Source organism: Calidris pugnax, unplaced genomic scaffold (assembly GCF_001431845.1).
Source record: "Calidris pugnax isolate Ruff unplaced genomic scaffold, ASM143184v1 scaffold349, whole genome shotgun sequence".
Classification (NCBI taxonomy): Eukaryota; Metazoa; Chordata; class Aves; order Charadriiformes; family Scolopacidae; genus Calidris; species Calidris pugnax.
This window is the reverse complement of record NW_015091088.1, coordinates 2,330,321-2,345,257: the sequence shown is the minus strand read 5'-3', so window position 1 is coordinate 2,345,257 and position 14,937 is coordinate 2,330,321. Positions and strand designations below refer to the sequence as shown.

The window sequence follows — 14,937 nt, the reverse complement described above, 5'->3', positions numbered from 1 at the left end:
GTCAGGCTTATAGGCAGGAAGGAGTCAGCGCTAAAAGAGAAAGGATTATAGCCAGATTTCCAGTTACAGTTTTCTCAAGCCATTTAATGCCCCTCTGAGGATGTAAATGGGCCTTAAGAGCAACAGACTCTCATTTGCACTTTAAAGTCTCTTTACACAGCTAGAATATGCCAAGTAATCACAACAACTTCTGTTCAAGCAAAGCTATCTGATCGAGCTTTCAGCTAGACAGTTTGAGTATGGAAAAAGCTCAGGGCAAGCTGCAAAGCCTCCTTGGACACCTGGAGTGAGTCCATGGTGAACTTGCTGCCAGCAGGACCAGCAGCAAGTGGGATGCTAGGCTGGGCATCTCCAGCATGTCCACTGCCCTTGCAGCAGCAGCAGAGGAACACCTGGAGCTTGAGTGGGAATCAAAGCATGTCCAGAGGGATGTGATGATATGACCAGCTGACAGGCTGAGCTTGGCACATGCAGCCAGGCTGGGCTTGAACAACTCCTCCTCTCTGTAATGCTGTGCCCTCTCCCTTAATGTGGATCTTGTGCATCTCTTCACACCTTGTCTTTCAGAGAGCCTACACTCAAAAAAGGAATCACAGCCGTACTGCCCATATACCACCTCTAGGGTGATGCCCCTCCACGACAGCATGCTACAGACTTTAAATAACAATAATATGAGAGACATGGACACTTGACAGTACCATCACCTTGCCACAAGTGGTGAGCAGTTTAAGAGACACACTTTAAATAGCCCATGCTGATTTAATTCCCAACCGTCCTAGAACAGAGCTTTTAAGTAAATGCCCTTAACTGTCAAAGCACCCCTACCACAGGGATCAATCATCGTTCAATTGCCCTGCAGTAAGAGACTGAACTAGACAATCTACAAAGCCAAAGAACAATTTAAACAGTAGGGACTCCTTAGCCCTCACTGATAATTGCTCTATGATTGCACAGCTACCATTTGCTACACAAGTAAAATTACATGGGCCAGCTTCTTCAGTCATTTACCCCAAGTCCAGTTTTTCCATATGACTCTTGGCTGCCTCTCAACTAAGTAAGAGTTGTGTCTAATTTGCCTGATCTGAACTCCAGCTCAAGTTTTGCCCAGCTCCTTTGTTATCACCGCAAGAAATCAGAGCCCCAAATGGTATAAAATTTGTGGTTGTTTCCAAGATTTGTTACATTACCTGTGTTGAAAATGCTTGAATGTTGACCACCTCAGGTCGGGAGAAGAACTGTTGATCGCTGACCTTCAAGGAAAACTGTCCTTTCCTAAACAAGTCCCCAGCAAGCCAAAATACAGATAATATAAATTAATGAAGTGCTCTGCAGGACTTGATAGTGACAAAAATATTACATATTCAGAAAAAATTACTAACTTTGTGACAGAAGCTTTAGCTCAAGTTTTTTCAATAATGGTTTTATAGTACTTTTTCTGCAGATTCACAACAGTCACAACATGTAATAAAATACCAATTAACTATGTAATAATATGCCCTCATTTCCCTTTAACTAATGTTACGCACACAGGATTGCTTCTCCAAGATAAAGTACTGATTCTAAATGTCAGGTATTCACCACTTATCTGGCTTCAGAGCAGCAGCTCTTACTTTTCAGGATTTTTGCTTCCTATTTACTTTTCAGTAATGCTACGCAATAGCCTTGAACATAAAGGAGCTACGTTTCTCACGACAAGATCCTGACATTTCACTGTGACTACCAGGCAGACAAAAAAACCTGCATGATACAAAAATACATGCCTTAAGTCTAGTGAACATGAGCTAACCCTTGGCATCAGAAGGATACCCTGAAAGTCTTACTGAGAACAATGGATCAAAGAACACCCTAATACACACAGGCAGAAATTTAGAACAATTCCACTGATATCAGTATAGTTCCAAGGCTTTATGGTGATGCAAATCAAGTGTGAAATTTGGCAGGATGACTGGCTTATTGCCGGGCAGCAGGAAAAATCTGCTTCCTTGTAACATGCTGGCTGCATGAGCATTGCCAGCTACTAATCACTGCTAATTATCCCACGACACTAACAGAGCTTATATTGCAGGCAAAGAAGGAATGGCTGAATACAGATTATGCTGCAGAGCATAGTAGTGACATTGTTTGAGCATCTTCCTGAGAGTATCAAGAAAATGCTGTAAGAAGCAGAGTAATATGCCAGTTTAAAACCCACAACAGAGTATTCTGAAGATGAGACAGACTCTTGCACCCCCAAAGCAAAACAGGTTTGGCAGCTGGATCACAGTGACGTCCTATACCATAAACAGAGAAGTTTTGCACCATCATTTATACCAATGGTGCAGTATAAGTACACTGATAATTTATTTAACAGCAGTGAAAGTGTGCTTCACTGAAAGAATGTTTCCAAGGAACATGGAAATGCCTATTCTCAAGATACATCTTTTTTTTTTTCTGAGGCAAGAGCTCTGAAAAAAGGCTTCAACAGAGTCACCTGGATTTCTCTTCACTGTGCACAAAGCGGACTCTCTTCTCCTTCACATCCTTGCAGCTGAAGTGGTCGCCTTTGCTCAGCTGCACCTCTTTCCCATTCACCACCATCACCAGCCTGCCGTTGGAGGGAGTGCTGTCGATATGGAACAGGAGCTGTCCTGTGTCACCACCCAGATCATGCACACCCAATAAGGAGAGGTCCAGGGGCTTTACCCCACCAATTCCTACTGTGAGGGTACTGTTCATGTGGAAGCTCAAGGGATGCTTGCTGGCTAAAAAGAAAGAAGAGAAAGGTATTACTGACTGAATTACAGCAATGGGCTGTGTTAGCATCTTGCTGTCGCTATCATTTTTGGATAACAGACCAGACCCTTATAATGCCCTCTTCTTTACTGACCTAGGTGGACAACCATCATCTAAGGAAGAACTGCAATCCATCCCAATCCCCACTATAACTTTTGAGAGGCTTGGGCAAGTCACTTCCCATCATGAGTTCGCCATCACAAAACTCAAAGCAAACAAACATGTGCCTATATACCTGGCTAGGTAAAGGTAACTTCACTTAGAAAAGCACAAACATGCACATTTTAGGAAACAAAAACATCGGACAAAAATAGCTGCCAACTTTTAACAGTCAACACGAATGAATACTACTTCTGGCCTTAAAATCTGCTGGAAGTCTGCGAGCTCGGTTGCTTTATTGTGAGAGACACTCACCTTCTTCACACTCTCTGGTCCATGTATTGCCATAGAAACCCTGGCCACAGACAGAAACACAAATCTTATTCTTCAGAAACGTGGTGCTGTCACAGAGGTGGCACAGGCTGTCACTGTCACACTCCAAGCATCCAGGAGGACAAGCTGAATTGGACAGAAAGTACAATTGAGGCACTGCAAAAACAATGCAGCCACTGGTGTGCAGAGCTGTCCCCGGGGGTCAGAACAGAAACACCACTGCTATTTGTGTCTTACCTACCTGACCAAAACAATCAAAAAAGAAGGGACAAAGAGTTGAGACACAAAAACTGTTAAGACGTTCCTTCCTCATTTGACCACTGTTTCCCACTGACTACAGAGAATCTGAGATGATCTTCCAAATGGAAGAAACATATTTTTAAGTAAATGTTATACCAATTTGAAAAAAATACTCCAAACACACATTCAAATCCTCCACAGCTTGTTAACCTTTCTAAAAATGTGGGTTTAATACTTGTTTTTTAATATACAGTGTGTACACAAATACACACAGACACCAGCAGCCATCTACATTGAATCTCCTTCCTCCTGAATTAGGCATGTTTAAACACAGATACAGCCTGTTATCTAATTTTCAGGTGACTGCATCACCTCAACAGCAAGTTTAGCACTTCTTCCAAGAACCACTTCTTCACGTCAGCCTTGCGGAGAAAAAGCAGTGCATAGAGAACACGGACTACAATCCTGGTCCCTCTCCACCATGTCACGTTCACTAGGCTCACCTGAGCATTTTCGCTGTGCATGGTCTGCATAATATCGCTTCCCACATTTGTGAACACAACGACCATCCAAGAGGAAAAACGGGGCTTCACAAAGGCTGCACTCATCTGGTTGGTGACACTGAAGGCAGTGTTGATCACATCCTAAAAGTCACATGTAAAGAGTTCAGCTCAACAACACTTTCAACTGCTTCCTGCCCCAGGCTGTAACACCCTGCAGGAACCACAGCTCCATTGCACGTGTGTGCCGGAGGGCAGCCAGAGATCTGAAGCTACAGAGTGCCTTCTGAGTGCAAGACATGCACACACTGGGGGAACGTGTTGGCAGCAGCGATTAGAAGTAACGCTCAAGAAGAACTCACTCTGGCACGTGTCGGATTCCTTGTAGAAAGCTGCAGGGCACTGTTCCACACAAGCTCCTTCATGGAGAACATAGCCTTCCATGCACTGCAGGCAGTCGGTCCTCTGAGGACCCTTACAAGCATTACAGCTCCAGTCACACTCTGGAAGAAAAAAAAAGTCAATGCAGGGCAGCCTGTTCTGGGGTGCTCACCCTATACAAGTACTTTGCACTTGGGGTCTACAAGCTATGGGAATATAAGCCCTAGGAGTGAAAAGCACAGACAAAAACTGTTAAAGAAAGACTAAAAATAGAAGAAAGCATGGTTCGTACTGAGTGATCTCTTACAACTCCAGATACGGGTGGGGTTTTCCCCCTCTTGGACTTAACATGTTCTAACTATATCAACTGTGAGCAGGCTTGGTTCTGAATGTTCAGCATTCAGACCTGCTAACACTGGCACAGTTTTGTTGCCTGGCTTTATCCCGTATGTAGCAATGTTCCTTTTCTGCCAACATTGAGCTTGTTGCTCATTAGCAATTATGTACCCTGCTTCATCATTCTCATGCTTTCAAATGTCCAAAAGAACTAAAAAGAACCAAAAGAAAATGAAATCATTGTCCCTCTCAGCCCAAATGCCCCTCTGGAAAGTCCACTGGCCAGAAACACAATGGATCCAGATGGGATCAGATCTGCCTCCACGTGCCCTTGTACTATGTCCCCTTCAGTCTTCAGCAGAGTCCCAACCATGCACACGTGCCCAAGGACTACTCAGGCTGCCAACACTACTGTTTGCCTTCTGGTGGCACTTAGAGGGTCTATATCACCAATTAATGACAGATACACTTGGCTGATGAGACAAATAGGCAAGAGCAAGAGCAGGGGAAACGAGGACTCATTGAGGTGAGGTCAACTACTCCAGTCCATGCAGCATGTCCAAGACAAAGCAAGAACAAGAGAGTCCTGCCTCATTCCAACACCCTAAACACCAGACAATGTCACCTCTCTGAAGAACTGCAAGGTTCAAGAGACAGATGTTATTCAGTTAAGTTAGGTTCAGGTACCGAGAGAGCCAGCGAGAAATGAACACTGAACAGCAAGTCATTTGTATTAGATCCTGGTCTTAGTGGTGTTAGCTGCAATAAAGCCACGTTATCCTCAGTTATTTCCATTATGGAACACTCTCTTCAGGAGTTCCAGAAATCCTTCAAGTCATGTGTCTTTTAAATCACCCCAAACTCTTGTTTCTGCAGTCATCCAGTGATGCAGTATTTAATAAGACAGAGAGAAGCAGGTAAGTACACAAGGGCCTATAAGCACTCTAAAACAGATTTCACCTGGTAAGCTCACTCGTTATCCAGCTGACCCATGACTAAATGAATTGCTGGACATGACCCTTGAAAAGTTTGCTGGCTCACTTACTAAATCATTTACAAGAGACAGATTTGCAATAATCTTGTTTCACTGAAAGGCTGAAGTATGTGACAGCAAACTCCCGAAAAAGAGAAAAAAAAATAAAAGCCTTGCAAGTGGTCTCTCACTGAACAACTACCCTCCTCGTACACTCTTTTTAAAGCAGACCACCTGCACAGATCATGCTGCAATGTAATGGAGTCTAAGCCAAAGCACTTGCAATTTATTTTTTTTTCTTTAAGCCAGGAATGTATTTTTCACCTCTGCAAGTCTTGCTGGAAAAATCCAGATAATACTGCTGAGCACAGCTCTCGTACTGGCATTCTCCAAACAACAGGACCTTAGCTGGGTCTCTGCACGATGTACAGCTGGCAGCTGATTCACAGCTCAGGCACTGGCTGTTGCAAGCTGTGGAAAGACAAAGGCAAAGAAAATAACTGTAATTACTGATGCACCAGCCAACTGTACAAGTAAAAATGGTATTATCCTGTAGAGTCACTCCTCCTCTTGTCCTCTTTGAGGGACACCTGTGGAGACTTCAGAGTTTTTGCTTCTTAAATTCCATTTCACAGTCTCCAAAATGTAAAAAAACTCCCTCCATTTGGAATAGGCTGTTACGACTCCTCACACTGCTTCTTACTCTCCTCTGGACAGGTCAGGGTAAAACGCTGACCTTGAATTCAGATCCCCGAATAAAGGCTTTCTCTGCCTCTGTTTTTCTTATTTTCTTTAAGTAACCCTGCATTTCATATGATTCCAGAATTAACTCATGAACACAGAAATTTCGTGGCAGTAGACACCGCTGTAATCCAGCTAGCAAACCTTGTTGGGACCAAAAGCCCCCTTAATTTCACTTAACATTTCCACCTTTTTATTTGCACACAGTGTGAAATTTTAGAGCTCTAGGGAGCAAATACAGATGCCAGAAAAAAATAATTCAGGGATTTACTGAATCTAGGATCAAAACCCAAAGGTTCAGAATATTTCAACTCACCTCTTTGATGTCCAGGGTCTAAACCTCCCAGGATTCGGTCCTAACAGCCAAGTGTGCTCAGTGCTGATTGTCAGAGCTCTTAGTTAATTCACAGCAGAAGATTTAATAGCAATGTGCTATGAAAGACTGAAAAGTATTTCCTAGCCCTTTGCCTATACACTGAAAAGCTCGTTCTGATTCTGGTGAGGCAGAACTTCACAAAAATAATATGCAGGAAACTCATGGAGGTTCACATATCTGCTTTATACAAACAGCTGTAACTGCCCTGCTAGCAGGTACCATGATGGAGTATGCAAAAGGGACTGCTAAATTCCCTGCCAACTATCCCTCAGTGTCATTAAATCCATACGGAGTCGGAATCCCAGGCTCAATTCTGTACTTATGATAAATGAGAAAAAGCTCTGAAAACACAGCTGTGAGTGTTTGAACTAAAGAATAAAGCAGAGCTGGACATTTTTAATAGAAAAACCAAACAAAACCTCTCACAGGATTTAGCACAACTACAGTTCAGGTGCTAAATACCGACATTATTTGCAGTAAAGTGTCGGTGACATGCTAATTGTGGAATGCTGATTTAGTGATATGCTAATTGTGGAAATGCACTTCAATTTCCTTTAATTCAAGACAGGGTTTTATATTCACAAAACCTCAAAACACCGAAGTAAATATGAAAATACCCATGTTGCTCTCATTGAAGCGAGAGCCCAGTGTCCTTCAAAATAGTTACTTGCTTTAGCTCATCTAAAAAATGTCACTGAAGGTCTGCATTTTATTGAGGTACAAATGATTTCTAACAAAATGTTTACCTAAAGAATCTAGTAGCTGGTTTTACATGCTCTGGTGCCAGTCTGATTTCATTTAAGAATACTACATGGAGAAAGTACTATTTGTAAGTGCCATGAAAAGCCAATTATTAAAAGTACAGTAAAACATTACACATGAGGTCTAAATCTATAGAAATCAGGTTACCCACAAAGGCAAGCCAGAACAGTAAGCAAAAACCGTATTTGAAAGCAATCCTATCTGCTTGTTTTATCAGCCTGACTCCGTATCTGCATTTTTAAACCCATGAAGAACTTGTTAAGCGTTGCACTGTTCCTCGGCCAGTACGTCATTGAGTTTAAAAATATCTCTCTGAACTTCATTCCAAACCCGAGTTTCTCAAAAGTGCAATGTGACTAAAATAAGCGTTGAAGAGAGACCAAATTTTCTCAGCCTAACAGCCAACCTCCGTTTAAACAATTTCCCTCTAAGTGGTAGTTTTCCAGCAGCCTGGGACAGCTTATACCTACATGGCTTATCAGCAGTACTTCACTTGAAAAGGCACAAGTGACACTTGGAATGACAAAAATCCAATGCACCAACACATTTTGCCGTGAGCCTCCTGCCACAAGTATTACATATACTTCTCAAAAAGCCATTTGCAAGAAAGAGATTACAGTAGTTTAATTTGCTTGCAAAAAATCTATTTGCATTTGAGCTACTGAACCAAATTCAGGAAGGGTACAGTCCTCAGGAACATTCCACTTCTACCATCATGTCCTGAGGGAGAAGCTACCAATAGGAACGTTTTCATTAGAAAAGGGCATTTAAATTTGGAAGGGTGGCATTCTGGTGTAGTCAGCAATAAGAGAATCCATACTGCAGGACAGAACAGTGAATACCAAGTAGAGCTTGTAGGAAACTAGTTGGGACAGTGAGAATCCCATGATTCCTTTTTTTCTTCATCTTTTTTATTACTCTCCTTTTTTCATTATTATTGAGTGGCCTTTTTTTTTTCTGTCAATTGAAGAGTGGTACAAAGTCTTCCACCTATTTCCTTGAACTTATGCAAGGTGTCTTCATTTCTGCTGATATGATGGAAATAGTAGTTTCAAGAGAACCATATATTTTAACAAAAGGCAGGTAAAGCTGACAAACGTATCAGCTTCCTCCTGTAGGATCTCATCAGTAAAGAAATTGGGTCAAGACAGGATGACAATGATACCTAAACTTAGTGCAGTGCAACAGAGTTATTTTATCATAAATCAGGACAATTTAAACCAGGGTAAAGCAGGACTTAAGAAATCTGAGTGTTCAGGTTCACAGCAACCAAACCACTAAAGCACTCACTCATTTTTAGGTGTGTGTGTTACAGGGGGTCAATTCAAGTAGGTTTTTTTCATATCTTTTATGCCTCTGGGCCATATAATTTTGCATTTTGCAACATCATGCTCAATAATTATGTGAGGAATAACCCAGCTGATGTCAGGGCCAGAGTGAACATAGAATAATAAAGGAAAAGAGAGACGCTGAGAGATTCATAAGGGATAGCAGGAATAGGATAAAACACTACTGGACTTAAGACCAGATCAATTGCATCATAGAATTATCAGATTCTATGATTCATTAGGAGGCAAAAATAACACAGCTCAAGACAGTGGGGGCCGTGCCTACCAAGCTGTACCTTGTTTCTATGGATGTTTCACATGTAGAAAAACGTAGCATAAATGCTACAGTGTTAATACAGCTGCCATGGCAGGTACTGGCAGGTCATGCAGTGGGGAGGGGGTTTGCCATAGTAAGAATTGATTAAAACTGGTCTAAACTTGTCAAGTTTTCACAAAGCCCAGAATCCACCAGTACTATTGGTCACTTCTCTATGTAGCACCTGGGCAACTCAACAAGGAAGCCTACACAAACTCTCCTGCAGATTTCCACTACGGGACCCAAACCCTCTTGTCTTTGAAGACGGGAACAAAACTGCAACTGTGTTCAAATTTAAACCCTGCTGTAGGCTCTGTTTCTAAGGCAGCTAATCACCTCTGTCAGCTCACATCGAATTTTTAGGCACTCGAAATCCTTCTTTTCCTGGCAAGAGGAACAGTAAATGAAGGAACAAGAAAAGACATGCCAGAGAACGCGCGGTGGAAAGGAGAGAGACACTCACGTTTGCAGGTCTGCCTGTCATCCCTGTAGTATCCTGGGGAACAGACTGGCACACACATGCTGGTGTGGGAGAGAACCAGGCTGGCGTTGCAGGAAGAGCAGGAAAACGGGCCCCCGCCGGTGCAGGTTCTACACGAGGGGTGACACTCTGCAGGGACAGCAAGAAGTGTCTGTGTTCAAGGAAAAGCAGACCTTAAAGCAAGTTTCACAAGGATCAGCAGAAGCCCTCTCAGAAACTGAGCACGGTGACACCGAATACCAGAAGTTCCCACTAAGTCCAAGCCCTCACTGGTGCACAGCAGTCAGGAGCAGAAACACAGCCAACCCAGCTCGTGACAGACAGATTACATGGGTTTATTTGTGCTCTACGTGCCATGCACACCAGCTCCCTCCCCTCTTCTCCTTTCTCTCTCTTTTTATCCATTCCTCTTCTTTTCGAGCTTCCCTTCTTATTAAGAACAACCCTACAGGATCTGCCCAAGATGCATCTATCAGAAAAGAATCAAAAAAAGGCAAGCATGTATCAGGACCTCCCTCTCTGCTTTCACTCAACTAGTATCATGTCAGACCCACCTGAGATTGATGCCCTTTGTCTATTTAGGAACCACCTAGTGCTTTTCTGACAGCTCCACACCTCCCTGAAAATTTACATCCCTCCCTTCGGCAGGCATTGCACAGCTGCTACCTATTGCAAAAAGCAACACTGAGAGGAGACAGTCAACCTCTATGCGCTCTCTCTCACTCATTACTTCTTTGTAGGCTTCCGTCATATTTCCCCCCTCCTCAGGTCCCCTGGTTTTTAGGTTGAAGCACTGCGTTCTACTCAGTCGCTCGCTGTACAGAAGCCCTCCATCCCCCACATTCAGTCCTGCTGCCCTTCCCTTCTAAGATTGGCAGAACTGCTCACAGCACGCAGCTCCTTCAGACAGCGTCAGGCAGAATGAATTCTTCTATTCCTCTTTCCTTTTGTACTAGGACCTAACATTTGACTTGCCTTTTCAATGTTGCTGAATGCTGGGATGCCATTTTCACAGTGATTGATCCTTACTTCGAGATCACAGCAAGGATGCCAACATTCTGCATGTGAGGTTAGAATGGGGTACCCCTGCAGGCATCATTACATCTGCTTAAACCAAACTTACACCTCTTGCTTTACTGCCCAGACACTCAGTCTTAGAAGATCCTTCTGCAATTCTTCATTGCCAGCCAATCCCACTGAATGCTTCAAGTAAGGAAGTACAGTAATATCTTATTTTGAAAAGCTGCATTTTTTGAAGAGGTGTTTTTATGCCACCCCTCTTCTTTTCTTTCCCTGTTTCCTTTCCATCCCTTGATCTCCCACTTCTTGTGCTTCTTATAAGGCACATTGAAGAGATTAAAAATACCACAGTGGATAAGGACAATGTATCCTATTAATTTCTCCAAAGGGGGTACGCACTCACAAAATAATTAAGCTGTTTTCTTTCTTGATGGGTCTTTACCTGAAGACTGATGCCATCATTATACCTATCAGGCCAAATTAATCATGAGTGAAAGCGGGCAAAGAAATCAGAGAGCGACTGCATTATGCTGTGCTGGAGATCTTCAAAGCCAGCACAAAATTTAATATAAGCTTTGACACAGCCTGAATAATGCAAAACTTTTTTTTAAAATAAAACCTTTATACCAAAGGGAAGAAATCTTATCCCTAGGCTTAAATTTCCAGGAAGAAAAAATATTTTTTCAGGGGTCTTTCCAATTAAATGACACAGAGTATATTTCATACACCTCTGAGACTTCATTTGTCAAAATCAGGTAAATAAAAACACTGCTCCTGGAGGGCTTGAGAGAAGCTTTGAAACATTAACCGCCAGTTGTTAGACTGGATTAGGAAATGATGCTTGCTGCAAAAGGAGCATCTATATCTTGATTCTAACATACAGGATTTCTTGTTTTGATTCCTTTCTCTTAAAATAAACTGCAATATCCTTTGCTCAGTGTAAGACACGTTGGGCTTTAACATGTCTCTGTTGACCATATAACGAGAAAAGCAACCTCTGTCCTTCTAAGAGTCCAAGAAATATAAAGCAGCTCAGACAATGATCAGAACATGAAACCACATCAACAACAAAAACTGGAAGAGATCCAGGGATAGGTGACAGCACAGAAGCCTAGGGAATAAAATGTGCTATATGTGCAGCTTCACCCACACAGCTGGAACGTTTCATCTATCATGCCAGCCTAAAAGGCTGAATGAAATTGGCTTTTTGTTTTAGAAGCTGCCCAGGTTGAAAACTTCCTGAGAAGTTGCTACCAGCTGGAGTTTTATGTTCTGCAAGCAGAAGTTGCACGGCCCTTCAAAGCAAATATCCAGAAAATATTTCCAAGCATTAGCACCCCAGAACTGTGCTGGTACCACACAAATGGCAGACTTGGTGATGGGCACATGAAAAGCCTCTGAAGTTATCCCTTCTTGTGCTTATGAAGCCCATCTCTTCCTAGGAGTGATCTCAGGTAGGCCATAGTTAACGCTCCTGTTCCTTGTGCCACCACCTTTGAGATGGGATTTACCAGAGAGAAAAACTCACCTTCACCTCCTCCTCACAGGCATACTGGTGTCTGGTACTCATTACACTTATTAATTGTACTGTCACAGTAGATTAGGTCCCAGTAGCCTCAGCATGTGCTCAGTAGAGTACAGCACTGTCTGCCTCAACAAACTCACAGTCTGAAAGGCAGACACAGGTTACAGGGAGCAAGGAGAGCTGGCAGGGTTGGCAGCAACTCAGCAGGCAGAGTTATTAGCCAGAAAGGACATCTCTAGCTCCTAGTATGGTGTCCTGCCAGCTGGACAAAGCTTCTCTACTAAATAGGAACCATTTCATGGAACACCTCGCGAGGATCCAGGTGGTCTCTCGCAGCTCCCTGAGGCATTTGTAGGGAATACTTACTTTTGCAGGCACCGTTCTCCGCATAGTATCCCAGTGGACAGTCAGGAATGCAGTGATCCCCCAGGAGCAGGTGACGGGCGTTCTGGCACTTCAGGCAGACGCTGCCGGTGTCCCGCAGGTTGGCCACGCACTGTCGGCACAAAGGGTGGCAGTCTAAAGGAAGCAGGGAGTAATGGAGGCTGTGATCACAGATGGACAAACCTTAGAACTGCTAAAGGAAAACACACTGCTGAGAACTCAAGGAAGACATCTGGGACATAACTTTCAGAGCCCTTTCCTGCGATCTGGTGCACAAGGGCTGGGATCAGGTGCTAAGAACTGCACTTCCAGATGTCTGCAAGAGATGACCAGAAATTACCACACTCAAGCAGCATTCCTCTTCCTCTTGCCCACCTCCCCATCCTTTACTCTTCCTGAGCATCACAACATTTCACTGCTCTTCAGCAACCACATTCTCCGCATCTCTCCTGCCCCATTCAAGCATGCTCTTTCCCATCCCTAAGTGAGCTTGGGAAAGCTTTGTACAAAGCCAGCTCAAAGCTTTTCACTTTCCCCAAACCTTTCTCTGATTTTAGGTGCATCTACCTGCAGGTTTATCTTTAACAAACCACGCCGGCAGCTGTAGGCATTCACCTCCCTTTGCTCCCACTGTTGAAAAACAAAGAGCACAACCTGTGCAGCTGTATGACCTTCTCCCGTAGCTCTTGCTGTTCAGATTTTCCCACACAAACGAGACATCCATACCCTGAAGAGGCCACTGCAGACCTCAAAGCCAAGCCAAGAGTGGCATTTAGAGTTGCATGAGAGTGCCTGAAAACCTTTTCCTTTTTTCATTTTTTCCCCAGCAGCACACAAGCTTGTGTCTCCTGACCTCTGCTTGAACTAAGGCGCTTCAAAAGCTTTTACAACAAGCCTTTTGTATGCACAACAGTGCAGTGTAAGGCAACCTGGAAGCCAAATTAATCCTCATTATGGTAATTCAGAAAATTATAAAGGAAATGACGACTGTCTTGAAAGAAATGTAATAATGAGGCTTGATTTGAGTATCTGGCCTCTTGTCAGATTTCTACTGAGGGTTCAACTTTCTGCCTTTTGTCTCTTGTGACAGCATTACTACAGATTGTCAGGCAATCTAATTTTTACAAGCTGAAGACAGGCACACATTGGAGTCTCGGGGAATTCTGCATCCATACCTGCAAGAATGTAATAGCAATTGGAATCTGACTTCTATACGTTACATATAGATGATTCTTACCAAACTGGTGGAAAAGCACAGATGCAGCTCAGAACTGAATGCAATTCTGACAGCATGGAGGGATTCAAGGTCCTTAAAGCAGCTGATTCCCTCATCTCCGGACTTTACAGGGTATATAATCTACCTAGTTTCTGCTCCACAGTCTCCACCTTGCAGATGGGAAATTAACAGCCAGAGGGGAGGTAAAAGTGTGCAAGAACATTATGCTTAAGATAGTGACCCTGTAGGTTCTCGGTCCCTCTTTGTCAGGACAGTGGTAAGAAAAGAAAAGCGGCGCATGAGGTCATGTTCCCAAACCTGGTGACAGACCTCAAAACCTCCTTAGAGGGGTTACAGCTTGCAGAGGTTATCATACTGCAGCTTCTTACTGCACAGAAGCCAATACTGAAGGCATCTTCCCACAAATCTTCACAGCCAAAGATCCCAAACCTGCGCTGACATCAGAGTGGAAAGACCTGCCATCTACCTGCAGCCTCACTGAAGCCAGAAAGGATCACTTCCAGCTCTTTGTAAAGAGCAAGGACAAAGGCATCATCCAAAAGGCCCTGGGCACCATACGTAACTTGTGTGCACGGGAAGGTAGGGTGAAGAGTTTTATGCGCTTACGTTCAATAAAATTAACATAAATCCAATTTGTTTCTCATCCTTCCACGTTTACCTGGCAATATGTCTACTCCCCTATTGTTAAAATAATACTCATCCAGTTTAATCTCTTGACAGAGCCACTGGCCTCTAATAGAGAGCTTTGGCTAGATGTAATAAGTAACTAAACTCACTGTGTATGGTCAATAGGTGCCAGAAACAGAGCATAAAAATGAGACAGAGAAAACTTAAGGTGTCCAAATAACCAATATCTACTGTAAGTAACTAGACTCGCAAACTAATGTTTTAAAAGCTAAGTATCTACAAACTTGGTGCTGCTACAACAGTTTTCTCTTTACAGGCTCTATGTTTGCTCCTGTGTATTGAAAGAGTTCTTTTTCTCAGCTAATGTTTTAGGATAAATCAGTTCCATACTCTCTTATTCCTTTGCAAGCCTCGACATCAAAGAGCACGCAACACCAAATAAAAAACCAGAACTGACGCTCATGGTGAATTTGAGGGGCATTGGGGAACTAGTGAGAGAGTAAAAG

General features: G+C 43.2%; 1 protein-coding gene across 1 annotated transcript in view; it reads right to left on the bottom strand.

The window, feature by feature from the left end:
* The window catches only part of FRAS1 (Fraser extracellular matrix complex subunit 1), a 181,759-nt gene that overhangs the window by 64,115 nt on the left and 102,707 nt on the right, over positions 1-14,937 (bottom strand). The window contains exons 20-27 of the mRNA XM_014957844.1: positions 12,550-12,702; positions 9,621-9,767; positions 5,959-6,105; positions 4,307-4,447; positions 3,948-4,088; positions 3,187-3,330; positions 2,471-2,741; positions 1,188-1,272 (exon numbers count right to left, since the gene is read on the bottom strand). Of these exons, the coding sequence (XP_014813330.1) occupies positions 1,188-1,272; positions 2,471-2,741; positions 3,187-3,330; positions 3,948-4,088; positions 4,307-4,447; positions 5,959-6,105; positions 9,621-9,767; positions 12,550-12,702 (1,229 nt within the window). The remainder of the gene's footprint in view (positions 1-1,187; positions 1,273-2,470; positions 2,742-3,186; positions 3,331-3,947; positions 4,089-4,306; positions 4,448-5,958; positions 6,106-9,620; positions 9,768-12,549; positions 12,703-14,937) is intronic.